At 36.8% G+C, this 27,540-nt stretch overlaps 1 protein-coding gene across 1 annotated transcript in view; it reads left to right on the top strand.

Annotated features, from left to right (window-relative positions):
• Window positions 1–3,975: 3,975 nt before the first annotated feature.
• Window positions 3,976–27,540, top strand: part of TECPR2 (tectonin beta-propeller repeat containing 2) — a 38,706-nt gene continuing 15,141 nt past the window's right edge. The window contains exons 1-16 of the mRNA XM_059819341.1: window positions 3,976–4,236; window positions 4,351–4,479; window positions 4,891–5,022; window positions 5,992–6,149; window positions 7,285–7,597; window positions 8,399–8,531; window positions 9,869–10,333; window positions 10,976–11,970; window positions 13,434–13,617; window positions 15,602–15,775; window positions 18,021–18,201; window positions 19,677–19,818; window positions 21,150–21,390; window positions 22,127–22,216; window positions 23,076–23,309; window positions 27,037–27,185. Coding sequence (XP_059675324.1) covers window positions 4,003–4,236; window positions 4,351–4,479; window positions 4,891–5,022; window positions 5,992–6,149; window positions 7,285–7,597; window positions 8,399–8,531; window positions 9,869–10,333; window positions 10,976–11,970; window positions 13,434–13,617; window positions 15,602–15,775; window positions 18,021–18,201; window positions 19,677–19,818; window positions 21,150–21,390; window positions 22,127–22,216; window positions 23,076–23,309; window positions 27,037–27,185 — 3,954 coding nt within the window. The 5' untranslated portion in view covers window positions 3,976–4,002. The remainder of the gene's footprint in view (window positions 4,237–4,350; window positions 4,480–4,890; window positions 5,023–5,991; window positions 6,150–7,284; window positions 7,598–8,398; window positions 8,532–9,868; window positions 10,334–10,975; window positions 11,971–13,433; window positions 13,618–15,601; window positions 15,776–18,020; window positions 18,202–19,676; window positions 19,819–21,149; window positions 21,391–22,126; window positions 22,217–23,075; window positions 23,310–27,036; window positions 27,186–27,540) is intronic.

Below are 27,540 nucleotides of genomic sequence, written 5' to 3'. Positions count from 1 at the left end.
TCATGAGTCGTGTAAAGCGACGTGTGTGTTAATCGGGTAATCGCGACCTGTGTGCTGGCTGGTCCTCTGCCTGCGAACAGGATGCATGAAAGCAGAGCTCCTCGTTTCAGTGGGGTGTGAATTTGTGTTCTCCCCTCTGCTTGGCAGCTGTTTGCTGTGAAAAGCTCTGGAGATGTGGCAGTCGGGTAGCCTGCTCCTTAGGCTTAAAATCTGAGAAGTATTAGAAAATAAAACTGCTTTTCTTTTTAGTTGGCAGGGTGTAGCTGAGATCAGAGACTGTTGTTTAGCTGTGGTCATATATATGAGTTTGTCCATACTCTGATGAGCTTAACTTTATGCCGAAGAATAAAAAAGCCAGAGCTGTTGTCTGTCTTGTAGAGGCAGGATACCTGGGCTCAGAGAAATGCAGTGACAGCTTTAGCCTCCTGCAGTCAATCTGTGGCATAACCTGGCACTGAACCTTTCGCCACTGCCTATCTGTTTAACCATAGGATTCTCTCTCACTTTAGTTGCCTCTGTTAGGCAGCATTGAGCCTTATTCCTGTTTCTGAGACCAGAGAAAATGAAAAAAAGTTTGCTTTTCAAAACATGGCCTTGAATGCAATATTTAAAAACTTGTTGTGAACTTTGTGAGTTGAGAAGGAAGGAGTCTCTTTGTCTGGAGATTGTTTTTGATGTGCAACATAAGGTATTTTTCTCTACTTTATCTCTGCTGCAGGATAGCTGCTTAGCACAAGCTGATTTGCCCTATACAGCTGTTACATACTTCAGAGTAACTGTGACTGACACAGTGAACATGGAAATCCAATTCCAGAATCTGTCTGAGGAAATAGATTATATCCACGGTTTGCCTTTGATTAATAAAGTAGGAAAACCAGATAACATATAATCTTAAAGTTGTTAATAAAGAGAAAGAGACTACACAATTGTGATTAGGGGGATGGCGAAGAATTTAGGCTCAAAAGCAGAAAATTGTGTTTGTGCAGAGTTTTTGAATATATAGGCCATATTGCAATTCTCTAGTCCTTTATACGTTTTTTTGTGTAGATAAAATTACTTAATTAGCAGTATTTTTAGTAAAGTGATGATTTGAGCTTTCAGTTTTATGTTTGCACACAAGCAGTGAAAGTGTTTTCTTAGTCTGTAAACGACTCAAGATGAAACCAATTTGTGTATGATGGCAAGAAATTATGGTTTATTAATACAAGTTTTGATTGTACAGGGTGAATGGGTTATAGAGAACAAAACTTAATTTCTTTTTTTACAACTTTGTCATCAGAGAAGATTGAAATAAGATTGTATATAAATTTTATGAAGAGCGAGAACCCTAACCTGACAGCAGGTTTTTTTTTTAATTTAACTTAGTATATGTCAAGAAATAATTCCTCCCAGTGTTGGGGGGGGGGGGGGGGGCAGGAAACCCCTCTCAAACACTCTCTTTTTTTTCTCTTTTTAAATTAAGTGTAAACTTACAAAACATCATCAGGTTGCAGATAGGGCTGTTGTAGAGGAAAGAGTAATAGTCTTTTTCTGGATAATAGAAATTTCCATAATCCGATAGTCTGTAATGACTTATTATGTATTTAACAGTTTAGTTGAGCTGGAAGGATAGGTGATAGAAACTAAGAGAGAGAATGAATTTGATGACTTGCAAGGTCCTTTGGCAACTGGGGAGTGTGAGCTGGTTCCAGCTATGAGAGCAGCTTGGGATGATGACAGATGTGAATTGTAGGAGTGACAAGGGGGACTTAAAAACCAAAATATGTGAAATTCATGAGGCAGTAGCTGGGAAGTGGTAGAAGTTGAGATTAGACAGAAGAAGATTTGTACATGTGAGACTCAGGACAAAGAATGGATTTTATTTTATTTTAAAAAAAGGAAAAAAAAGATCAGCAGCTAGTTAAATTACTAAACTGGCAAAGCACCATGTTTAGAACAGCACACAAGAGACTTTAGTAGTGGGTTCTCTTCTTATTTAGTTGACGGTAGATAGAAGGTAGTAAATGCTGAAGGAAAGGGCAGGAGACCTAAAATATAGGATAGGAAAAAGATGGTGTGTGAAAATATTGCAAAAGAGTGGTGATGCACTGAGGTTATCTATTAATTTAGTAAACAACTCTGAAAAGAGTTCTTCATTCAAAAATAGTTTGGATGCATTAATCAGCTAATCCTTGTGATATTTTATGAAATAGGTGTCATGAGAGGTAGTAAACACTGGAGGAGAGTGGAATTAATTTCTAAGCTCTAGCAAGCAGTAAAATTTATCACAATTAAGAACACGTAATAACTGCTGCTAGCCTAGTTACTGGCAGTTTTTGTAACACAGATAAAATATGGGTCCAGTAACCATTCTTTATTCCTGTGGTCTTGTCTAACATGGGCTTGAATGGGTAATATCATGCAAGTAATCCCTTTGGATTTAGTGGAACTGTATGTTGACAGCAAGTGTTGCAGGGCCCAAAGCCAGTGTGCTCAATCCTCTTGCACAATGACTGAAATAGTTTGAAAATTGAGACATCAGAGCTTTTCACAGTAATGGAGTTATTAAACTAGAGCAGCTATATTTTTTCTTATTTAGTTGATATACACCATAAGCAATGTGTGAAGCTGCCAAACACCACCCTTAGAGAAATAAAAACTAGGCACAATAGGACATACCACACAAATTGCAGTAGGAGTGTTTTACAGAATAATTTTGAGCATTTAGAAGTGTTTCTATCTTCAATTGGCATGTTTCTGTTTTTAATTTCTCTAAGGAAGTTATAACTCTGCTGAAGCTTATGAAAAACTTCAATGTTACGTGCTTAAACAACCATAGAAAACTCTTCTTTATAGAAATCCAAAATCCTTGTCTTGGAAAACTGCAGGTATTTTTGGCATTCTGTTAATCAGACTTGCTCGGGGCAAAATAAAATTCAAGAAGTGAAGGTTTCTTTCCTTTTCTGTGTTCCGAAGTCATCCGTGAGGAGAACAGCTACTGCTGCGAAATGTTCTTGTCAAGGCTGTCGCCACATGATGAGAAAAATTACTGGGTTTAATTAAAGTTTTGAAATATTTTTACGTATGTCGTGGTCATATCAGCTTTTTCTGAAGAGCCCAGTGATGAGCTCTGACTGAATTTTTTTTCTTGAAGAAGGCAAACAGAATCTTTGTTCTGTTTTTCTTAGAAAGATACCAGAATTGTCCCCTAGGTATACATACAGTGTCACTCAACAGCATGAAATTACTTGCTTAACCATAAAGGGAAACACAGGCATATGGTACTTTTTTCTGTTTGCTCCTTACCTTTCTAAATTCAGTTGCTACATGGATATTTTCCTGTGTTTGTCAAACTGGGATTTCTTTCATTTTTGCATTGCCCCTTTCTTCCCACACTATTCTTTTTTTTTTTTTTTAATTATTTGATTATATAGCAGATGTAGCTCTAACTGAATTGTTTCTCTCAACCATGTTTTCTTTTGGGGTGCGGGGCATTAAGGACTTGAGCATAGGTACTAGTTTGACACTCTGATCTTACTGTGGTCTCTAACACAGAGAATATCCCATGCTTTCAACACTGGCAGCATCGAGGGTGGAGTTAGATAGATGAAGAAATATACTGCATGGATTGTTCAGTGTCAGAGCCCTCACGGTTCTTTCACTAGGCAGATGAGAAGAAATACTGCATTTGAACTCAACTTTGACAAGCTCATAGCTGCAAGAAAAAGTGGTTATCTCCTATTTAGTGGTTCCTGTATATCCTTCAATGTGGGCTGAACCTAAGAAATAAGCTTGTTATTAAGAAAAAGGTTCTTCTGAAAAGAACTTACATTCACTAGAAGAGTTTAACTTTTTTTTTCTTCATATAAAACAAAAACTGAGAATTTCTGCATCCCTACTTGCTAAATGGTGGGTTTCTGTTAACCATTTACTCTTTCCAAGAAGTTAATGACATGTCTTTTTGTCTTTCAGATTTCCTTATGTGGTCAAGTAGATGTGTTTATTTCAGCCTTAAAATTGCTAATGCCAATGCTTGCTATGGCATCTGTGGCTTCACCGGTTATATTTAAGGAGTTCTGTCCTTTATATTATCTTCTCAATGCCATTCCTACAAAGGTCCAAAAAGGCTTTCGCTCTATTGTGGTATACCTCACAGCACTTGATACCAATGGAGACTATATTGCTGTGGGGAGCAGCATTGGAATGCTGTATCTCTACTGCAGACATTTAAACCAGATGAAAAAATACAATTTTGAGGTAAACACTAACTTTTACTCTTCTCTTCTTCTAGTGAAGCTGAGTTGCTCAGAATTGAGCTGCTGTTTGTCTCTCATTAACTTTGTAAGTTTTATATATGGTTTGTTTCAACAGGGGAAGTGTGAATCTATTACTTTTGTAAAGCTGTTGAGTTGTTTCGATGATCTAGTTGCTCTTGGTACAGCCTCAGGTCGGGTTGCAGTTTTTCAGCTTGTGTCTTCATTACCTGGAAGAAACAAACAGGTAAATCTTTGCATTTGGCTAAACTTCTGTGAGGTTTAGTGTGGCAAATCCTTGTAGAGTGTTACTGTGATTTGTTATAATAGTGAAAACCAAAGAATTTTGCCTGATGAAGTATCTGTGAATATGTTTTAGGCTTCATATGTTAAACTTATAAAAGCAATGATCTTAAAGCATGCTTTTCATTACAAATCAAAAATGCTTTTGAGACATTCCTGTTTTGTAATAACTGGCTGAGATATTTGATGGTGGAATTTTTGATTGTTTGTTTAGGTTTTTTGTACTAAATAAAAATAAGAATGACCTGCACTTTTGTACTTGATCTCTGATTTATCAGTCAGAATCACTGAATAGGCTTAGTGTCTCTATTTTTTTTTCTTCCCCTCCTTGTAATGCTTTGGTATTGTTTCACAGCTTCGGAGATTTGATGTTGCTGGTATCCACAAAAGTAGCATTACAGCTTTAGCTTGGAGTCCCAATGGAATGAAATTATTCTCTGGAGATGACAAAGGGAAGATTGTCTACTCTGCCTTAGACCTAGACCAGGTGAGCATTTATTATAGAGACCTTAATTCCCATTTACAATTTTCTGAAAAAATGCTTGTGTGTTTAAATACTTAGCAGTTAGTCAGTTGCTTAGTATCATGTATTTAGTTGGACTGTTTTATTGGTATGCGTACACTTGGACAGATGTGCACACACCCAGCAAGACAATCATTGGGTATCCTTCACGACTGCCTTTTTTTTTTTTTACTTATTTATTAAAAAAGGTAAGTGGTGTTCCTTCCCGTTTTACCACGTTTCTGTCTAAAATAACTATCCACATCTCCCTTCAGATTTCAGCCGGTACTTTCTCCTTGTTTGTTTGGAAAGGGTACACTTGAATGATGCGACATTGCTGAATCACTATATTGATGAAGTACTTTTTTTCAGAATTGTTCAGCGTCTTGGTCTAGAATATAGAATGAAAATAATGCTTGGGCTCTGCTGGGTGACTCTAGCATGTTGCCAGTAAATGGAATTTTTCTAATGGTTTGTTAATTAAAACAGACCTGGGACGTCAACAAAATAAATGCTAACTTGAATTTATATATGGGAGAAAAGTTTAAACAACGGCCATCCTGATTTACCTATGACTGTCCCTCATTCGATTTGACAAAAAGGTTTAACATCTCCAAGTGCAACAATTGTCTCAGCATTATATGACCTGGCAGTGGAGAAGAAGGAAGAAAATGTGTTGTAGGGCTTCTCTTGACTTCAAGTGAAATATGCTAGCTAATATTCCAAGAGAAATTGAATTTCTTAATGTGCCACTGTAGTACACGCAATCTGACTCCCCACTTGTCTGCGTAAAGGAACTCCACATTCATTAAGTGAACTTTGTGCAACAGTAGTTCAAAAGCTTTTGTCTGTTTGTTTTCTCTTTCTTGGGCATATTAATTTCTTTGAAGTGTTAGCTATTACTTTATATTTTTAGAAAGGTTGACTCTTGTTAATTGCATGTATCTTTAAAAGGGTATTTGCAACTCCAGCCTGGTGTTGGAAGAGCCATCTTCAATTGTCCAGTTGGATTACAACCAGAAAGTGCTGCTTGTCTCTACTTTACAACGGACTCTACTTTTTTACACAGAGGAGAAATCTGTCAAGCAAGTTGGAACACAGCCCAGAAAAAAGTAACTCTCATAAAATTTTGATGCAGGCACATCTGTTAATTCTAACTTTTCAAAGTGGATTACAGAAAGAGTGATCTAAGCAGTGAAATTAATACAACACAGCAGTCCGCTGATAAAAAGTTAGTTACAGTAGCTATGTGTGCTCAAACATGAAATGACAATTCTGCCTACTTAGAAAGTACATGGTTGGCAATATGTTACAATCCTATTTTCAGGGCACTATTATGCAAAAATATTTAAAATGTTTTCTCATTTAAACTGAAAGTACTGCCAGACTTCCTCTGTGGTCCCTCTTGGTTTACTGTGACTTGGTGTGAGCAAGCATTGTAATCAGGTCCATCTAATGGGTGATGTAATATCTAATGCAAAAAGCAAGTCAGCATGCCAATTTTTCTTATACACTGAAGTGAATTAAAAGGGAAAATGTATAAAAAGCACTTAAAGTTGACTTGAAGGCTAGGAACTTCTTGTATGACCTTCTGGCATCTTCTATTGTGTAATCTCTTTCAGATATGAAGGAGGAGGGTACTCAGTCTTAGAACAGCATGACTGATTATATCTGGAAGTAGAGGAAATTGGCTCTTGAAAGAAGGTTTATAATGTATGTTTCAGTGATATGAATAGTAGGAGGAATACCAAGGACCATCTTATGTATGAAGTGTGTTCTTGGGTGATAGTAATGGTGTTTTTATGCACGAGAGATGAAGATTTTAACAGTTGAAGTCTGTTCCTTGCTTCTTGCTAGTAGAGGTTGTTAGTTTCTGAGCATTAGTTCGTAGTGTTTTGCTTGTTTTTAATAATTCTGGGACAAGGGTGACTGCATAGTAGGATCTTTCTGAGATGGACAAAGAGTTCCGTTAGGGCTATGAAGCTTATTAGGAGGAGTTATTTAACTTGCCTAACAGATGTAGTGTCTGACATCTAAAGCTGAGGGAAGACTTTTGTTATTTGGAAGCACTGTTCTTGTCATAATGTAACCAAATTTGTACTTCAGACTTTTGACTGAATACTTTAATCAAAGAACAAAACTTTTATTTTTGGTAACTTGCAGTTGTAAATTTGTGCCATTAGTTTTAGAAATTGTTTTCAAGTTGAGTATGTAACCTTCTAAATAAATTCTTATTTTGCATTTTAGCACTGGCAAATTTGGAGCATGTTTTATACCTGGCCTATGTAAACAGAGTGACCTGACATTATTTGCTGCCAGACCTGGGCTTCGTCTCTGGAAGTCTGATGTTCACGGAACTGTTCAGGCCACGTTCATATTGAAAGATGTATTTGCTGGAGGAATAAAAACTTTTGAACTGTATCCTCGTTTGGAACCACCTGACAGAGGAAGTTACAGCTCCCCAGAGAAACACCTTGGGCTTGTTTCATGCTTTTTCCGAGAAGGATGGGTGCTGACCTGGAATGAATACAGCATCTACTTACTAGACACTGTGAACCAGGTAGATAAATCTTGTGGGTGCATATTTTGTTTCTTGTTTTTGTTCGTGCTATGCCATGAGACTCTCTTTGGGTTATCCATTACACTTCTATGATTTAAATCCATATTTAAACCTTTAAAAGACTACTTTCTTCTCTCCCTCTTCAAGTTGTCGTTGCAATGATATACTCAGAAACAAACTAGATATATTACATATAAAAATTAAATATATTTAAAGCTTTCAGTCCAGGTGTTAACATCATAATCAATTCTGATACTTAGCAAAGCATGTATAAATCTAAATTCTAGTAATTAATGTAAAAAAAGTTTTAGACCTATAAAATGTGCCTGGAACTATTTATTCTTCCCCTTCTACTACTGTTGATGTCTGCAAAAACGCAAGTGTTGCTTTTTTTTTTTTTTGGTATAGAGAGAGCTGTTAGCTATTTTGTCTTTTTAAAAGTGCATATGAAAGTCAATACGAGCTAATATCTTCTTGTCTAAATGGTATAAAACATTTGTACTGTGGCTCTTTTCTGCCACCAAATTGTATATTGTTTAAGTAATTGGTTGCTGCTCGTTTGGACAGAGAAAATGAATAGACCTATGGAATTAAAATTAGTACAAATATGAGCTTACATCATGATTAAAGGGTGCTTTCCTGTTTCTTCTATTTGTTTTCTTTTTGATAAGATAAAATCTTTATTCTGTAACTATATATGTTGTTTAAATTCCAGTAAATACTTCTGTTAAAAGCACTGTCTTGTCCAAAGAGCATGTTAATCTGATGCCAATAACTTCCTTCTGTGTTGACTCTTTATAGGCTTTGATTGGTGGCTTGGAAGTATACGGTGATATTGTGTCTGTGTCCTGTACCAACAATGAGATTTTTCTCTTAAAGGGAGATAGAGACATAATAAGAATTTCAAGTAGACCTGAAGGACTGTCATCAATAGGTTTGTATAGATTAGCAAACTTCAGTATGTACCTCATGGAACATGATGTCTATTGTACCTTTTTTAATATGAAAAAAAACCCCCAAACAATCCAAACCCCCCAGAAAAACCTTCAGGTTATTGCAAAAACCTGCCAGGTTCTGTAGAGTTACTTATCTGTGTCTACAGATTATATTTAGGGATCTCATTTATCTGCTTATCTGAGCTGCTGTTTTGGCTGCAGTAAGAATGGGGGCATAAAGAAATTAATTATGGTTCCCTTTTTTTGAGAGTGGATCAACATTATCCTAGCCAGGCATCTCTAATCTGTGCATTTGAGACCTTATTCTAAACAATGATGCTGAAGCAATCTGGATTCATGATCATGGTTATCTCTTCACTGATCAATCTCAATTGTCTGGGTTGGAGATACCTGAATATGTTGATTCTGTACCACCTGTCACCACCTACATTCCAGAGGAAATCTCAGCCCTCCCAGCAATGAAAAATAACTGGCAAAACACCCAGAGAGTACTTGCTAAAATTCCAAGAATTTGAGAGCTTATTTTCTTATTTGCCATCAGAGTTCAGCATCTATGTTACTAAAACTCTCTAAAAGGGATTAATGATACTTCCTTAATGATGGTGCTGGCCGATTTCTCAATCATAAAGATTGTAAACACCATTATCCAGTATCTTACACTCTCAGAAGGACTACTTACGCATTTAAAATACTCCATCTTAGCTTTGTATTAGCAAAATGCTAGTACGTATGCTATGAAGTCTCACTGAATGCCAGAGAACTTTCTTATCATTGCATATTAGCGATAGCTGTAGTCATTTAAGCAGTCAGTTCTTTACTCAAAAACTTGTAGGGGATGTTTACTATTTTAATCTTAACTTCCAAGTATAGTTTGAAAGAAGCCTTCCTGAGGTATATATTCTTCTAATTACCACAGTGGTTTATCTGGTAAGTTTTCTTTTATTTTTTCAAGATACTGAATGTTTGAATGAAGAGATTGAAGATACAGGGTGGAACTTCAGTATGTGATACAGTTGGGTCTTCCAAGCTAAAGACCTGTACCATTCTTCATACATAAACATAAATTCAGAATTTTGCTAATAGAAGTTTGATACAGGCTTTGGGGGATTGATTTTACTAAAATGATTTAATACAGATTTACTTACATGAAATTTACTTTGTGTGTGTGCATATATATATATTTGAAATGTTGCGAACTTAGAATAGTTTTCCATTGCATAAAGCTTCTTTTTGTTCAATACTGTCTAAGAACTATGCTCCTACTCACTTGACACACTGGTATTTATACTTTTATTTTTCTTTTGGTCAGTTTCAGATGTGAATTCAAAATTGCCGAATCCTTTAACAGATACGAGTCCTAAATTGCTGACCCCATTATCAGTAGTTACATCTGTATCATCTAGCCCTTCAGTGGAAACAGATAAAAAATTGGTTACTTCCCCTTCAGTTATTGGTGATAAAAATGACTCTTACCCTTTAGTGAAAGATGATCTGGAAACTCCATCGCTATCAGAGAAAAGTTTTGATAGAGTGGGTGACTTGAACAATGAAACAAGAAAAAGGGGCTGCTCTGTAGTAAGTGAATCAAGAAGCAGGAGCAGTTCAGTAAATTCTGTGGACAGTAGCTCTAGCTTTATGGTATGTACAGACCAACTTTCAGAAGCTCAGAGAGAAGGTCAACTTTCTTCACAACGGTTCAGCACAATCAGCTCTGAAGATTTTGATCAAGAACTCATTGTAAAGCCAATTAAAGTGAAAAAGAAAAAAAAGAAGAAACAAGGTAAGTCTAGCAGAACTTTTCCTGCCACTGCTTGTTATTAGAACATGTCACTTTCAATGTTTCACACAAGAGAGTGTGTGTGTTTGACATGCTTTGTTTGTATTATATTGTCATGCTCTTGAGATCTTTGAGTGGTTTTGGTGGGCCATTTATGTTTAAGGTGTAAGCCTGTTTTGAAATTGATAAATTTTAGATCTATTTGTTTTATTCTTTTAACTTTGTTTTGCTTTATGCAAACATGCTTACAGTTGTAAAGTATGGGTTAATAATAACATATAGTGGAGTCTGCTTCCAGTTTTATGTTGGAATTGTATATCTATTCATCGTATTTAGAGTATTTGACAATATTTTTCTTAGCCATGCTTTTTAGTCTGTTAAAATAGTGTGAGTACTTGATTATTCTATTTGTTTACTATATTGGTATTACAACTTTAAAATGTTTTGCTATGAAGACTTTTTTGGCTTTATATGTGTCATTTAGTGTTGAAGTTGAAGAAAATCAGTATGTCAAAATTTAGATTTAACTGTATTCTTTCCCTAGTGATTTTAATTTCTTACTTTGCATCAAAACATAACAGTTTTTATTATGATTATTCCCCCTCCTGTTTTTTTTTGTTTGTTTGTTTTGTTTTGTGAGAACAGAAAGTGGAACCAGGAAAAGCCACAGCTCTCTGGAAGGTACACCAATTTATGAGCGTCAGCTTTCTGGTGATAGTCCACATTCATTGAATGCAGACTCCTTTTCCATGACTTCCAGCCTAATGAGTGGCAGCATTGATCATTTGAGTACTGGATCTCCAGATCAGGAAAGCATGTTCAGTGTGGAGTCCCATACTATCTTGCAAGAAGATAATGGTTCAGAAACTTTCAGCGTCCTACAGTCTCCTGAGTCTGCGACTGTACTAATTAATGAAGAAAATGGAGATATGGTTGATTTACAGAAACTTCCAAACAGTGACAGTGGCATGGGTACTTCGACTGTTATAGATACTTTGACATCTGTCTCTCCTCTAATCCTCACAGAAGACTTGACATGCAGTGTTGATGGTGAATATAATGGTAGTGTGGTTTCTGCAAGCAATGAATGCTGTCTTGGAAAGCTGAGCCAAGAGGAGGAGGACAATTTTCCTACACTGTGTGAAATAGATGAAAATTTAGATAAAATGAAGCTGCAGGATACTGAAAAATCTTTTGAAGAGCCAGACCTTACAGACCAAATGTTTTTGGAATGTGATAGTGTACTTGGTGTTCAGACATCACTGACACCGAAGGAAAGTGAGGAAACTGGCAGGGAAGACCAACAGCAGCTCTCTCTGATACACAGTGCTCTGTCAGATCCTTCTGTGCTCCACTTTGACATTTCCAACGATGTTTATTCAGATAACACTTCCATTTCTGGATGGAATTTTGAAAGTGCAATCAAAGCTAAATCTAGTACTAGCACTGCTGAATGGGTAACAGACACTCATGAAAGTAAGACTGAGAAATCTGCCTCAAGTGATGAAGAGGATATTTATGGACATGGATTACCGTGTTCATCCTCAGAGACTAGCATGCCTGAAGCTGGTGCTGGGCCTGGTTCCCAGGATGTGGCCAAGATAAGCCTAGATGAAATGGTGCTGTTAAAATCTGATCAGGTATATGTTTTCAATTTAGTTAAAATACTTAATTGCAGCATTTCAAAAGAAACATTCATGTAATTACTAGCCTTTACTTCTTTAGGAAAGCAATTTTTTTCTTACTTGATTCGAGTAAACAAATAAAGCATAAAGCCAAACAGCAATATGTGTTGTAACTCTTATGAAATATGATGTATCAGACTTCCAATAGTCAATGTGTGCTTACAACGTGAAGAAGCTGCAGTGCCTGTATTATGCCCAGCTCAACAAAAATGCTGTCATAAACCCATCCGTTAAAGAGTGAACAGTAAAACCAAGTCATTCTCAAAGGCTGCTCCTTGTTTGGATCTCCAGTAGCCCAAATTCTGCACGATGCTGTTCCCAACTTCAACTGACTTCACGGGCAATTAATGCTGATTATCTCACATGGCTGGCCTCTGTTTAAGGATCATTTTACCTGTAAATAGTCAGAATAAGGATTAGACTTTCTTTGTGTCCTAGAAAGCAGTTAGTACTATTTAAAATGTTGACATTTTTCCTTTTTCTGTCATCCCTCTTTACTTCATTGTTATTTTATGGGTGAACATTTCCAGAAATAGTAACTCTCATATAGACTATAGAAAAGAAGTATGAAAATTAATTGTAAAATCTGCAAAATTGCCAAAATCACCGGGGTTTTAGCAGAAGTCTTAAGAAGGAAATACAGTTCTTCTAGGTTGGGGATTTTGTTTTTTTAAAATCTGTAACAGCCTTGTATTGAGATCAAGCGAATATTTGTTGATAAATGTTTAGTTATAAGTTGATGGTGTCCTGTTTAGAAACAACTGCAGCCCTAAGCATAGAAGACTTCTAGTTTCAGGTTATGATATTCTTACACTCCAGAATGTTTAGAAAAGCTCCACAGCTCCACATGACCTTACATTATAGGTCATGTATGCAGTGCTTGGGTTCACCTCATGCAAGCTGTCAAAATTTAAGATAGCAATCTGTAAACCCGATTTCTGCAATACATGGCTCCTGTACCATACAGAGAGTATTGGAGTTGGATATTTAGCTGTCTCTGCACTCCAGGCATCTTGTTCCCTATGCTCCTCACTTCATAGACAATAAATAATTTCCTGTACTATGTACATTTTTATGTATTCCTTTTTGCATCTGCCATTTCCTTTAATTATGTGCTCTTTAATTTCTAAGAGAAGATTTTTCCACTCTTTGGAGGTAGACGACAGTGTGGCGGTTTTTTGGGTTTTTTTGCTAAACCTTTTGTCCTAGCAGTCTTATTTTGCAGTATATACTATCTTAGAGAACACTGACAGATGTAGTTTTATTTTACACAAGGCAAATTTATTCATTGATTAAGGTACTTAAGAACCTGAAGTTTAGCTTTTTTTAATCAAAATGTGGGAGCTGCTGTGCTTATATAGCCATTTGCTTGTGTAGTTTGAAGACCCCTGACACTGTTCTGACTCTACAGTTTTTAGTTTGCAGAGAGCTGGATGGGATACTCTGGCCCTGGTTATGGCATACTGAGCCTGGTTGTCTCAGAAAAGTATATTTGGTGCCTGGACTACAGAGGCAGCCTGTACTGCAGCGCTCTCCCCGCTGCTGGACTGCGGTGGCAGAAGTTTGAAGACAGTGTTCAGCAGGTGGCAGTTTCCCCCTCAGGTTGGTTGGCTTCTGCTTCCCTGTAACCTTGTAAATAGGAGACTTACATAGACTTGCACGTTTTCTTTGCTTTCTTATTTTTTTTAATAATGGCTATTATTTAATGAAGTGAAGCTTCTCATTTTTCTGAGATCACAAATACAGTTCAGTGCATATGTAATTTCCATGTAGGCAGTTTCTTGTGGGGGGGTTTGGTTTTTTTTTTATACAGCACTTCTAGAAACTTGGTTGTTTGGGGCTTGTTTCATGGAAAAGTAGTGTGGGTTTTTTTGTTTTTTTGTTTTTTTTTTAAATCATAATGAGTGGTATGACTGCATCTTCACTACCTCTGCATACCATGTTCTAGTTTAAGTGGCTGTCTTTCTAACAGGTTCACATTGCATTTTGGGAGGTTTTCAACATGCATCTGCCTGATTAAAGTGAACTTCAGAAGCAGCAGTTCAGTGATAGGTGGAAATGAATGAAGAGGTCCTTGTCTATACAAAACCTTGGTTTCTGATACAGAACTGCTTATGATTCCCAAATTTAAAATTCTTGTAGATGTAGAATTGTTTTTGTGTATGGATTTGTCTGTTGATTTTTTTTTTTTTTAAATTTATTTTATTTTTAATACTAAAGAAAAAAAACCTTCTAATTTCTGGTGCATTTGCATATGAGTTTGTTCTGGATGGTTGGGAATGAGGATTATGTTGGATTAAAATTAAACGGGTTTTGGCTATCAACTTGTGTCACTTTTGGCCTTCCAGATTGTTCCAGGACTGGTATGAAAATACAAGTTTCTCAGACTTTTTTTTAGTCCCCTGCCTTGCCACTACTTTTCTTCCCCTGTCATCTCTAAAAGCACATGTCAATCTTCCCTTCTCTCCATAGGGGAAGATTTGCTACCTGTTTTAAGAAAGGTGATTTATTTGATCTGTAGCTGAGCTTTGTTATGGACAAAAAAATTTAAGAGTGGCTGTAGTAGGTGAGATCATAGGTTCATCCAGCTCAGTATCTTGTCCTTAACAGTGGTTAAAAGCAGACGCCTGCAGAAAAGTAAATGGGCTAGTATGTATGGTGTTTGCCCTTGGTGATTGTTGGTGGCTCAGAGATTTCCTGGGCAAAAGGTTGTTTCTCTGCATTTATTATCCCTCAGTTCCAGGTTCTCACCCAGTTTTTCATTGAATCCATACAAATTTCTAGCATCCACAGTTTCCCATGGATGTATTAACACAAGAGCATGTTAAAACCACAAATGTAAAAATGGAATCAAATGATACTTTGTGGAATTATTCAAAGTTAATATGACAAAGTAGTTCTCTGGTACAAACCAACATGGATGCCAATCAGCAGTTAAGTTTGGAATTCCATTTGGTTTTCTTTTTCTAAGCTATCCTTGCTAATTCGAGTGAGGGAGAAAGTTCTCAAGATGGATTTGTGCAGTTGCGTTTCTGAGTTTTGTCTACTTGTGGCATGCTACGTAACAAGCAAGTAATAGCACTGCCCACTGCAGTGTGGGACAGCACACCTGTTCAGGTGTTTGTCACTCATGACTGGTCCACAAAAGTTATGATTTATCTTATTAATACTACTAGTATTTGTAAAAAGTGAAAGTACTACAATTAACCCATTTTCCTTTATGTACTGAGGATGTACCAAACTAGTACAGAAGCAAGCCATGAACTGCAGTCTCTTAATAGTAGGCTTATTTGGCCCTGACATGGAACTTGTTTTGTTTGTTAGTTTGAGTGTACATTGATGCAAGTGTGACTTGCATTTGAATACTTAAAAATTGCACATACTGTAACTGTAAATGCATTTCAGCAATTCCTAGAGAAGTTGGCCACTGTTCTGGTCTTGCTTTTTTTAAAATAACTTATAAGCATTTTTGTTTAATGCTACTGGTTTGCCTTTCCCCTCACATTAGTTTAGGTGTAGGTAGGACAAATCAGCTGTCTCTGCCACAGTAATTGCCAAGTGATATTATGTTCTCTCCCTCGTACAGGGGCTCTTCTCTGGAAGATTGAACAGAAGACTAACAAAGCATTTGCTTGTGGAAAAGTTACTATAAAAGGAAAACGCCACTGGTATGAGGCTTTACCCCAGGCTGTATTTGTAGCTTTAAGTGATGACACTGCCTGGATTATCAGAACAAATGGAGATCTGTATCTGCAAACAGGTACCTGAATTAATTTCAGGCTCTTTGAATTTTTGCAGGCTAAGATCATTAGAGTTCAAGTCTACGGATTGATCACTATTTGTTTCAACCTTTTATTCACAGCCAGGTCATAGGGAAACCTTTTTATCCTGAGAAATGGTTAGAAACAGTTGTGGTGAGATTCTGTGTAATTAGGAGGCTGGAAAAGCAAGTTCATAGCCACTTGGGTTTTTTTGTGCCACATGGAGTACATAGAGTATAGAGAATGTATGACATGGGAAGGATATTGGATGGATGCAGATAAATGGAAAAGGATTGCAGAAAATATTGAAATAATATCCTTGCCTTGAAAATGGTATGGTGCACTGAAATAACTGAACCTTAAGTGAGTTTTCTTTTCTTGCTTTAAGGATTTTTAACAAAGTTTTAAGGACTTTGAAAGGTGATGAGATAGTGTGTGGCTGTTCAGAAGAAATTTGGGTACGGGGGGAAGAATAGGGGGAAGTAGAAGCTGTTTGTTTTGAAAAGCACAGATCTGTTGGAGGTAGGAGTTACCACTTGATAATGAAAGGAAGGTATTCTGAGACAGATCATAAAGTGCTTTGGAAGTATAGGCAAGTGGTTTGTATTTTATGCGATAGAGAAAGCAGTGCCAGTGGAGGAATGGAACAGGCTGTGGAGCAGCAATCTTTACCGCTGCCTTCTCACTGGATGTGAATGAGGCAAGAATCAGAAAAAGGGATAGTGCAGTGGCAACTTTGAAGTCGTGGCCTTAGTTTTATCTGCTTCAGTGGATAGAAGAGGATGCATTTGGAAGGTGTTATACAAACAATATTCAGGCAAAATACAAGGAGCTAGGATGAACGATGGAGCTCCAAGTTTTAGAGTTAAGGGAGAAGAGTGTCAAGGACTCCTGGGCCTGTGGGCTTTCAACAGACAGCTGAGTTGGTAAGGAAAAATTACAAATCTCATGATGAAGGAATTACTGGAGAAGTAAGAGGAGGACCGAATAAGGGGAAACATTAAGACACACTAAAGCAGGACAACATTTCAGAGTGGCTATCAAAATTCTTATTTACCTTCCATTTAATTCTGGTACTCTCCTAATTTCTCTTGTAGATTTAATTGCTGTAGCACAATATAGAAATTCTTCATGATTAAGAAAACTGTTTAAATGCACAGCATTGTTTCAAAGATACTCTACTCTTAAATGATTTTCTTTTTATTAAATGTAGTAGTTACAGAGAAATTGAGTGGCCTGCCCAAGGTCACATGCATATTGCCAACAAGTGTGGATAGTGGTGATAAAGAGTGAACTTTTGATGCCAATCACACAGGGCTCTGTGGAGGTTTGAATCAATATTTTTCTTCCCTGTGAGAGATTGGTTTGATTACATCAGCTTACATTCTGCTGTTCTTAGGTTTCTAAATTTGTCTTTGATACCGAAAATAAATTCTCAGTATATCTGTCTTGTTAATGTGAGGCAATCAGTGATAGTGATAGTTGTTTCCCCAGGATCTTTTCATTCCCTCTGCTGTCCTGTCTAACTTTTATAACAAAAGTGTGTGCTCAGAGGTTTGGAAATAAGCATTCTTCTTGTTATTTTAAAATATCATACAGATGAGTCTGTTCATACTTGCTTTGGCAGTATGATAAGATTAGCTTTGTCTCTTGAGGTGTTTCACATGCAGCCATGCAAATCAAGCTTCACTGTAACTGTGAAGAAGACATGTTCCTCTAAATTATATGTATAAATGTGTGCAAACTGCCTGTAAATCTACCAGAACCACTCTCCTTTTAGTACTACACACTGTGGCATCCTCTTCTGTAATAGCTCTGCTGCCACTATTCAGATCAGGTTGCCTCTCTCCCTGGCATGTTTTGGGCAAAAGTTCTTCCATTACTGCCTTTTTCTTTGATGCTTCTGTCACGTCTAATACAGGTTTTGTAAATGGAGATTCCTGATATTGACACTAGAGGGAGAAAAGGAACAGAAATGACAGGACAGGACTTGTGCGCTCTGCAGGATGTTGAAGGGGATAGACAGTGTTCTATTTCTTAAAATATAAATTCAGCTGTATTAGAGGAAATAATTAATAGTTTATAGAAAGAACAGTCAGTCAAGGAAATAGTGATCAAATGAAAAGTGTTAGCATGTCAGGCATATTCCCCTCCTCATTTTCTTTTGTTGGGTCGCTGTGTCTCTTCTCTTTTAGTTGCAAAATGCCGAAGTTTGTAAAGCAATGCTCCTTTTTTGATTTCTAGGCCTGAGTGTGGATCGCCCCTGTGCCCGAGCAGTAAAGGTTGACTGCCCTTATCCACTGTCGCAGGTTACATCCAGAAATAACGTTGTGTGGGCATTGAGTGAACAGCGGACCCTGCTATACCGGGAGGGAGTACGCAGCTTTTGTCCTGAAGGAGAGCAATGGAAGAGTGATATTGTCAGGTAATGACACTGTGGTGGGACAGCGTCATAACCAGAATGACACAAATAATTGTTTTCAGTGATGGAACTCCCTGATGTGTGAAAAAGCGTTACCTGAACTCACGTGTATACATATATATGTGTGTGTGTGTCTGTGTGTATATATGTCCTTTAGTCTTTGTCCAGCCATATTCAGAGTAACAGGTGTTTTTCTGTCTGATGAATGACTGCTATGTAATGAAAGAAATTACTGTAAACAGAATTGGTAACACAGGTAAAGCAAGTTTAAGAAAATGAGAACAATTTAAAAAATATCTTTATAATATCTGTCAATATGACTTTTTTGATTAAATACTGTTTCTTTAATCTTTGCCATAATGGCTTTAATGAGCTGTTCAGATATTTGAGTGACTTTTCTGAGATTAAATCTTGGCATTTTCTTGGTCATTCACACAGCTGGATACTACTTTTCCACTTCCCAGTCACAGATTTTTATAAATATTCTGGGTAATTAGCATTTAGCTTTGTAGTTGATCCTACACTCACCATAGTTAGTTTGCGATAAAGTTAAAAGTACTGACTGTTTACTGCTGGCTTTGAGAATCTAGAATATAGTCTCTCTGGTGACATCAGCTGAAGCAAGTATAGGAAGAAATTCCAGTTCTTGTCGTCATACGGTTTTATCTTCTGAATGTCCTGTTGTGAAACTTTTAACTTGTGTTACCTCTCAGCCTGGTATTTGGCTGAGAAAAATCTAAGGAAATATTCAGTGTCTTATTCAAATCTGAAATTTGCATGTACTTCAATTGGTTTATTTAATGAAAATATCTGCTTGACCTACGCCTTAGGTACACTTAATGTTCTTGGGCTTTGTACTAAAATTGCAGAAGGCAATCTGTGTTTGTTCTTAAATTGTTGAGAAAGGTCCTCTGAAAGAAATAGCATTGTTGGCTACCTTTTAAATGTCTGATATGATCACCTGATCCTGTTGACTTTTCTGAGCCTGAAAATTGTTTACTTATACAGGAAACTTATAGTCCTAAACTCAACATTTATCTTTGCCATATAGTTAAGTTGAGTTTTCTATTTATGGTCAGCGAGCTGCTAGTATTGTTCTCAGAACAGGTCAAGGAAGCTGGAGGAGATATGTTTATGAAGCTGCTTCATCAAAAACTTAAAGAACACAGATCTTTATTTCTTATTTACTGAACAAAATAGTTTTTGTTTAGTTTTATCGTTATGTATCCAAGTTTCAAATCTCGAGTGATCTTTGAAGGACTCATTTTTTTTGTTGTTGAATGGTTTTTACTTATGTAAACTAACAAAATTTGAATTACTGGATAATTGTGCAAATTTGAAATCAAATGTTTTTGAGCTTGGCCACACTGAGTTCAATCATTTTGAACTGCTGTTAGCATTGTAACAGCTTCCTTAAAATACCATAAGCATAAATTTGAAGTAAGGTTTTTAATTTTTTTACTTGTTTGCATTTCCAGTGAAATGCAAGCTTTGGAACCAGTGTGCATAACCCTTGGAGATCAGCAGACATTATGGGCTTTGGATATCCATGGAAATCTGTGGTTCAGAACTGGTATAGTTTCAAAGAAACCACAAGGAGATGATAACCATTGGTGGCAAGTAGGCATTTTTTTATTTTGCTTTCAGTTTAGTCTTTTACCTTGGGTTTATTATTCGCATTGTTTTCCCATGAGATTCTAAGATAAAATTCAATTAATTGTTTGATATATTATAGCACTGTTTCGTCAATATATTAAAACTGCAGTGTGGCTATGGCTGAAATCCCTTTTCATGTCTGCTATAGAAAAGGGGGGGAAAAAACCATTCCGTGGTCATCCAGAGCAGCATCAGAACGGTTTTCAAGAACGCAAGCAATGCTCTACCAGGTCATATCAATGATGCATGTAGCTTGGTATCTTAACAGTGGCAATAGGACATGCTGTTTAGGCAGAGTGTTCAAGTCTGGCTGCTGAATGCAGTCTCTTCTCTTGTCTTCCAGTACCCATCCTTTCCCTTAGTTAGATGAAATAATAAGTAACCTTACAAAAATGCTTTTATTACGCATTTTCCATTCAGTTGAGGTTTCTTCGAACCATGTGGGGCTGCTTGCTTCAGTCACAGATCATGTGGGTAAAATCAAAGTTACTGCAAGTACTCCCTGGTATTGGTTTAGAATTCCTGACTCCCTGTTTTCCCCAGCTTTTCTTATTTTCCCCAGAGATAGGTGTGGGGGAGAAGGGGGTACAAAAACAGTTGTATAGAAAATCTGTTTGTCTGCATGTCTACCTAAGTTAAAAGGATTTCAGTTTACGTATATATATAATCTATTCTTGCATATGGGCATTATGAATAGCTTGGCTTTGAGGTTATTGGCAAACTGCTTTTCTTTTTGTGCTTTTAAGCATTTCCTTCCTTTCTAGGAGTATCCCAGAGTGTTGCCAACCTCGTTGTCTGTGACGGAACTTGGGCAATTGCTTATTTAGGCCTCCTCCTGCCTTACGAATTAAAATGTCCATGAGGCTCTTGTAAAGGAGTTTTACATATAAGTTCTTGCAATGTGATTTAAATTGGTACACTATGCAAGTTTCTCTCTTCCTTTGGGAAACTGAAAATTCATCTTTTAGTTTGCAGAGTTCAACATGTTTTTAGGGGGAGAGGAGTCATCCCAAAACAAAGGGCTTTCTTAAAATGCAGAATTCAAAGTGGATTGTTGGGTAGGGGGGAGTTGTAAGCTGATGTTTAATATTAGTTCTGGTTTATTGTCAAGACTTTTAAATACTCAAAAAAGTACAGTTTTTATTTTTCCCTTCCTACAATTTGAAAGTTTCTAAACTCTTGGTAGATTTCCTGTACGTAAAGCACACACACGCACAAAAAAGCTTCTGATGAAAGATTCTGCAGTTCACCCAAAAGCTTATCTAATTATCAAGAACACTTTGGTTTTTTTCCAGGTAAGCATCACTGATTATGTAGTGTTTGACCAGTGCAGCCTGTTCCAGACGATAATCCAGGCAACTCATACAGTGGCAACAGCAGCTCAGGCACCTGTGGAGAAGGTGGCCGATAAACTTCGAATGGCATTTTGGTCACAGCAGCTTCAATGTCAACCCAGCCTCCTTGGAGTTAATGGCAGTGGAGTCTGGATCTCTTCAGGCAAAAATGAATTCCATGTGGCAAAGGGAAACTTAATAGGTTGGTGTGCTTTTACATCTAATATTCTTAAGTTAAGAAAAACAAATAGGAGAAAGTAACTAACTATAGTTCTATCACCACAAAATTTATCCATGGTGAGTCAGGGCAGCTTTAACAAACAATTCCATGTTTAAAAATTAAATGATTCGTTGGCATTTGGAATTCCTTAGCATTTCTGTTTAAAGGGAAGTATTTTTCATGGAAAATTCATTGTCCACAAGTGAACCATGTGCATGTTACTCCTTTTAGTACCTACACTTGTCTCTTCTCTGGGGTGAGAAGGCAATCTTAAACTATTGTACCTGTTATATCTAGCACAACGGAGCCTGGTTCATGATCGGTGTGACTATGTATGTTATGGTTTTACAGTGATAATAGAGGAATTGCTTTATTTATTTTTCTTGCTATATTTCTCAAAATAGAATTTTGATTCGGTACATTTCTTTGATCAGGTAAACACATTTTCTGTTTAACCTCATCACCAAATTGGTCTCCTATTGAAGACCATTAATCTTCGCCCTTCTCCTCCTTTTCTGCATTCCCAATTTTCTCTCTAAGAGGCTTCCCCCCAAATCCCCCCCAGTTTCTTGAAAGATTTACATAGAAAATCTTGTCTGGATTATATTTAATAATTGATTGCAATAGAATTTCTTTAAAATGGTAACATTTTAAATAATAACAAATTTTAATAGAAAACTAAGCTTCATACTAATAACACTCTCTTCTTTCTTTCAAGGCACTTACTGGAATAATATTGTCCCTCGTGGTACTGCTTCTGCCACAAAATGGATTTTTGTGCTGGCTTCCACAGCTTCATCTAAAGAAGGTTAGTGAATCAACAGTGCAGGCATATAATACCTGGTTTTTAAACAGAGTGGAATTGATGGTGTAAGTAATTAAATATCCTGAGTTACTTCAGATTTTGGGTGCCTTTTCTGTATGCAGGGATCTAAAATATTTGAAGTAAGGTGGAAATACGTCTATAAAACTACTGGAGATTAAAAAAAAGCATATCATTCACTCTGCCACCTTTGGTGTGGAGTGGCATCCAACAGAGAAATGGGTAGTCCTTTAGGAGCTGTAACTTCCTAAATTGCCGCAGTATGAATTGCCAGAATTTGTAATATGAAATCTTGGAGCATGCTTTGCTGGAATGCCTATACTAACCAAGTACTTTTCCTGTCAGTGCAGTTATTGCAGCAAAATTGCATGTTTTATTGGCAAAAGTGCGACCACGCTAAGGAATTCAACTGCTAGTTAAAATAGTTAACAATTGCATTATCTAAGTACATTAGCTTTATTGGCAAAAATGTGTGATTTAGAGCGGAAAAGGAATACTGTTTTTCGAAGGCAATTATCAAGGATAAAGAAGAGCAAAAGAATAAAGGGAAGTGATAGTGCACTGTTATGTATGTCTTCTCTCTATTAGTTTCTTCAAATTAGATGTTTCTTCAAATGAGATCACTTGCTACTTAATTGATTTGAGAAGGGGGGTATTTTGGTGCCTAAATAAGGGCTTAGGATGTGTATTTGTACTTCAGAATCTTACCCTATGAACATAGATAGCCAAGAAGCTTTAGTTTTGTCTTCAAATGTACTGATAATTTTTTGAGAAGAAATAGATGTGTAAGCTTTCTCAGAGTGGATTAGCAATTATTTTAATAACAGAAATGTCCTTTCTGTAGGAAGCTTTCTATGGCTGTGCCAAAGCAACAAGGATCTGTTTTGTGTCAGTGATCAGAATCCTCAGTTTCATCCTTCTACGGTGCAGCTGCCACCAGAAGCCGAAATGGTGCACTACTCTGCCTGCCAGGATGCCATTTGGGGTTTGGATAGTCTTGGGCAGATATTTATCAGAACGCTTTCATCCAGCTGTCCAACAGGGATGCATTGGACAAAACTGGATCTCTCTCAACTAGGTACGGCATTTTTATTCAGTAGACTATCTCTTAACTCTTAGTTAAGAGTAACTTAGTGGACAGTCAATGTTTTCCTTCAGAAGCATCTTTTGGTTTACTGATATGGAATGTTGCATTTACTGGATTAAATAGTACCTTACAATAATGGGCCTCACAGCAGAGGACTGTAAAACATCAGGAACAACTATGGCATTCAAACAATGTTTCCTTTAGCCTTTTGCTGGAGATGGCATGTTTACTGTTTGCAAGATACTTTAAATGTGTATGTGCTTCTTACAGTTTGTCAGGCTGAGACAACTCGGCCTGACACAGTGCTGTGCAGGTGTACAAGTAGCTTTAACTAGTCTAGTTCTTGTACTACAGTGTAACCATAATCGTGTGGTCCTGGGCAGTTCCATACACAAGGCCCTGAATTTTGTGGTTAAACACGATCTTAACAGAATGGTCAAAGCTTCATTAGGATCCTGTCACGGAAAAATTATGCTCTCAGAGTTGCATCATCCATAAGCGATGCATCTGATAACACTCTTACATGCAGGTTTATACCAATCTAATGATTCAGCATAATGTTAAGAACGTGCTGCTGGTTAACTGCTCTTTTTATTTGGTTAGGCATAAGACCAAGGTTGTTGACCATGTTTTGATCATTAAAACATCCTCCCAGTTTGGCTCTGGGGTAATCAGGCCATTTGTCAGCTTCATCAGTAATACTCCAATTAGATTTTTTTATTTGATAGTCTGACTGTTAGAACATTCTTATCTTCATGCTAACCTGCATTCCTGTTTCAAGAGAAGATAAAACAAATTAAGGCTATGCAACATTCTCACACCATTTTAAAAATAAGTCAACAGTTTTGCAGTTTTTCCATTTTCAATGGCAATGTTCATGAGTCGTCTGAGAACAGACGAACAATTTTAACTGCAGGGTTAAGGAAACGCAGACAAAACTGGCAGACTTTAAGCCTCGCATACAATTTTAGTGTACAATTTGTAATGCTTCATGCAAAACTTTTTTAAAAGTGTCTTTTAATTTGTTTGCCAGTTATATACCAGGTTTTCCAGACCTGATGAATTGGTTCCAAATCACTAATCATACCATAGTTTAAGCACTTACTTGATGCTTTTTACCTTCACTGACCTACAGGACCGGTTTGTCTACACTCTCTTTCTCATCTTGCTTAGTAGAGTTTGAAACTTTTTTCATGATACCATTGCTTTCCAGCAGTTTAGATAATAACTGTTTAACAGAAACAATAGATAACATCTTGCTATTGTCTGAAAAGCTCAAAGTATTCATAAAGGAAATCAGTGTAATTGGTGCTAGCTGACTGTGATACCTGGCTTGTGAATTTCAGCAGTTCAGAGGTTCCACCGTTACATTCAGCTGTTCCTGTTAGCTCTGTGGCACTCTGTGGTGGTACCACAGAAATCTGGGATTAGGAGATACTTCAGACACTCTACTTCACCTGTCACTGCAGGTTAATAATTGTGAAAAGTTTTAGGCTTTTTTCCTCCAGTTAAGTGTGTATGGTAGATCACTGCTGACAAAATAATACATATCCACAGTTATAATATAAGAGCATTTATTTGCTCTAATGGGACCGAAGAAATAAGACAACTATTGTTGCTGTTCAAGTGTACATTTAACTTTACTTCTGAAGCATTAGGACTGTAGTTTGGAAAAAAACCCCAAAAACAAATTGCTGTAAAACAAAATTCAGACTTCTATATGGAAGTGATGGGGTTGCCAGCATTAATGTTGAAATATTCATATTATGTTGGTAGTATCTTCCTCTTGCCTCTACATTATGTACTGGGAGTAGTATCTAGTAAATTATTTTGATTAGGGTTCCACTACCAGTATCAAGGTTTCTAAACACAGTAGAATGACCTTTAGGTTTCAACAATAAACAATGCCTCTGAATCACACTACTTTTTCTGAACAGTGGATGAATGTGATTAGCATGACCTTCTCCTAAGATAAAAACAGCAAGTGGGAGGAGGGAGAGACCCCAAAACATTTACATAAGGGCTGCATTTTTAAATATCAAATTGTACTGTAGATGTAAATAATATCAGCTATGCCAAGTAGGTGATATGTGATTCCATGTTTGAGTGCTCTGATGCTTGTCTGGATCAGAACATTTCAACAGCTGAGGCGTCATGTGACACAGCCGTTACTTGCAGTCATACTTTATGTTAGAAGGAGTAATGAAGTTTTAAGTAGGATTTTGACTTTCTAGCTGAATGTCAAGCCCCTGCCTGCAATTGAAAGTCGTTCTGGATGTTCTTATCCCAAGCAGTGGAAGTTTTTATGTATAGTTTTGTCATTTGTTTTTAATATGAAGCTGCATGATTAAGGAAATTTTGGGGTGAGATGAATTAATTCAGGTTCCTTTGATTCAGAAAGTTAAATAGTTTTGTTTAATGAGGGGACCTGTTTACTATTACAGATAACTAAAAGATAAAGCTGTGTAGTCCTGTTGTTCCCTGTTCTTTCTCCCAGCAAGCCTTAACAACAGGAAATATTGCCTGCTGCAGAAATAAATGCTTTAAACTTGCACTCTGTGGGATAAAATTGCACCCCTCTCTTTAAGGAATGCTGCATTTGATGCGCTTTACAAGGATTTGTTGCCAGATACTGCATCACTGAAGAGAGAACTGTTACCAAGAATGGGATATGCCAAGCAGCACTGGCATGTTCAATCAACCAGTGAGGCCTATTTTTAGAGTCTTTAGTTTGGAATCTGACCAGAGCATTCCTTCTCTAGTATATCTGTATTGATTGGGTCCCTCTTTCTGCAGAATATGTTTTCCATTACATAGCATTGTGTTGTCCCAGCACTGGGAGGAAAAAAAAAAAAATCCAAATGGTACGTATATTACATCACATGGCTATTTTAAAATAAATGTGAAAGGGTAAGAGTTCCAGCTGATGGCTAACTAGCAGTTCTTTTTAGTCTAAAAAACCAGGTATGCTTCTCTACTATCTTTGCAGACTTCTAATAGCAAGATTGATGGGTGTCATTGGGTATTAAAAAAAAAAAAAAACAAACCCAAAATTCCAAAACATACTTATTTGGCAGCTTTGTTTTCATTGTGCTGACTTACATAGGGTTAAAATACTGCTGCACTCTTGAGATAGGTGTAATAAATATGTACACTGTTGAATATAAATCCATTTGAAAATCAGCTCCTTTATTTACAGATGTGACACTGGTATGTTAACACTGAAATGCATAATCCATATACTCTTGTATTTTTAAAGTGCTGGTAGCATTAAGAATGTTCTTTGCTGAATGTATTAGCAGATCAACACCTTTTAAAAGTCTACAAGCATGGCCAGCTGCAGAGAAAAGTTCACATTAGGTCATGTGAAAGTTTGTCTACGCCTTGATAACATTTGTCACAGAATGTTTCCCTGCTTGAATTTGGTTATTTTAATAACATATTTTTAGTGTGCTTTAGAAATTTCAGTATCCTATGGCTAAAACTTTTTTATTTTTAGATTTAAAAGTTAAATACCTCACATATGCTACCTGTTGGTTTTATTCATTGTATCCAGTGATTTTTTTTTTTTGTCTCATAAGTTGTAATAACTTTTAATTGGTTTTATGTGACTGTGGTTTAAAGCTAGTTTGATACAATCAAGTCCAAATAAAAGTTCTTGTTATTAGCTGAATTTGAAAGAAAAATGCCAGGTTGCTAATAGTTGCTTTGTTATTAGGTGCTGTAAAGCTGATCAGCTTGACCTGTGGAAATCAGCATGTTTGGGCCTGTGACACCAGTGGTGGCATTTATTTCCGTGTAGGAACTCAACCTCTTAACCCAAGTTTGATGCTTCCTGCTTGGATAATGATTGAGCCACCTATACAGGTAAAATGTTGATTACAAGTCTTTGTAACCTAGTGGTTTAGCTCTGTGCATTTGAAAAAGAATAATTTTAACACTGATGGAAAACAGTAGAGCCAGATTTTAAATGTGTAGCTTAAAACTTTGTCCCACATTTTTGAATGCTACAGGATTTCTCTCAAAAAAAAAAAAAAAAAAAAAAGATAAAAGTTCCCCAGTACTCCGAATATGCTGCTTTATCACCATAAGTCATCCCAAATTCATCTAATCGTTACAAATAACTTCAATTTATTTTTTTTTCAAAAGTGGAAGGTTTTGTTTTCCTTTCTATCCTTAATGATTAAGTTTACTCTTCTCCTAACACAGCAGCTTTATAGGC

This window comes from Gavia stellata, chromosome 7 (genome assembly GCF_030936135.1).
Source record: "Gavia stellata isolate bGavSte3 chromosome 7, bGavSte3.hap2, whole genome shotgun sequence".
Taxonomy (NCBI): domain Eukaryota; kingdom Metazoa; phylum Chordata; class Aves; order Gaviiformes; family Gaviidae; genus Gavia; species Gavia stellata.
This window is presented reverse-complemented; position numbering and strand designations above follow the sequence as displayed.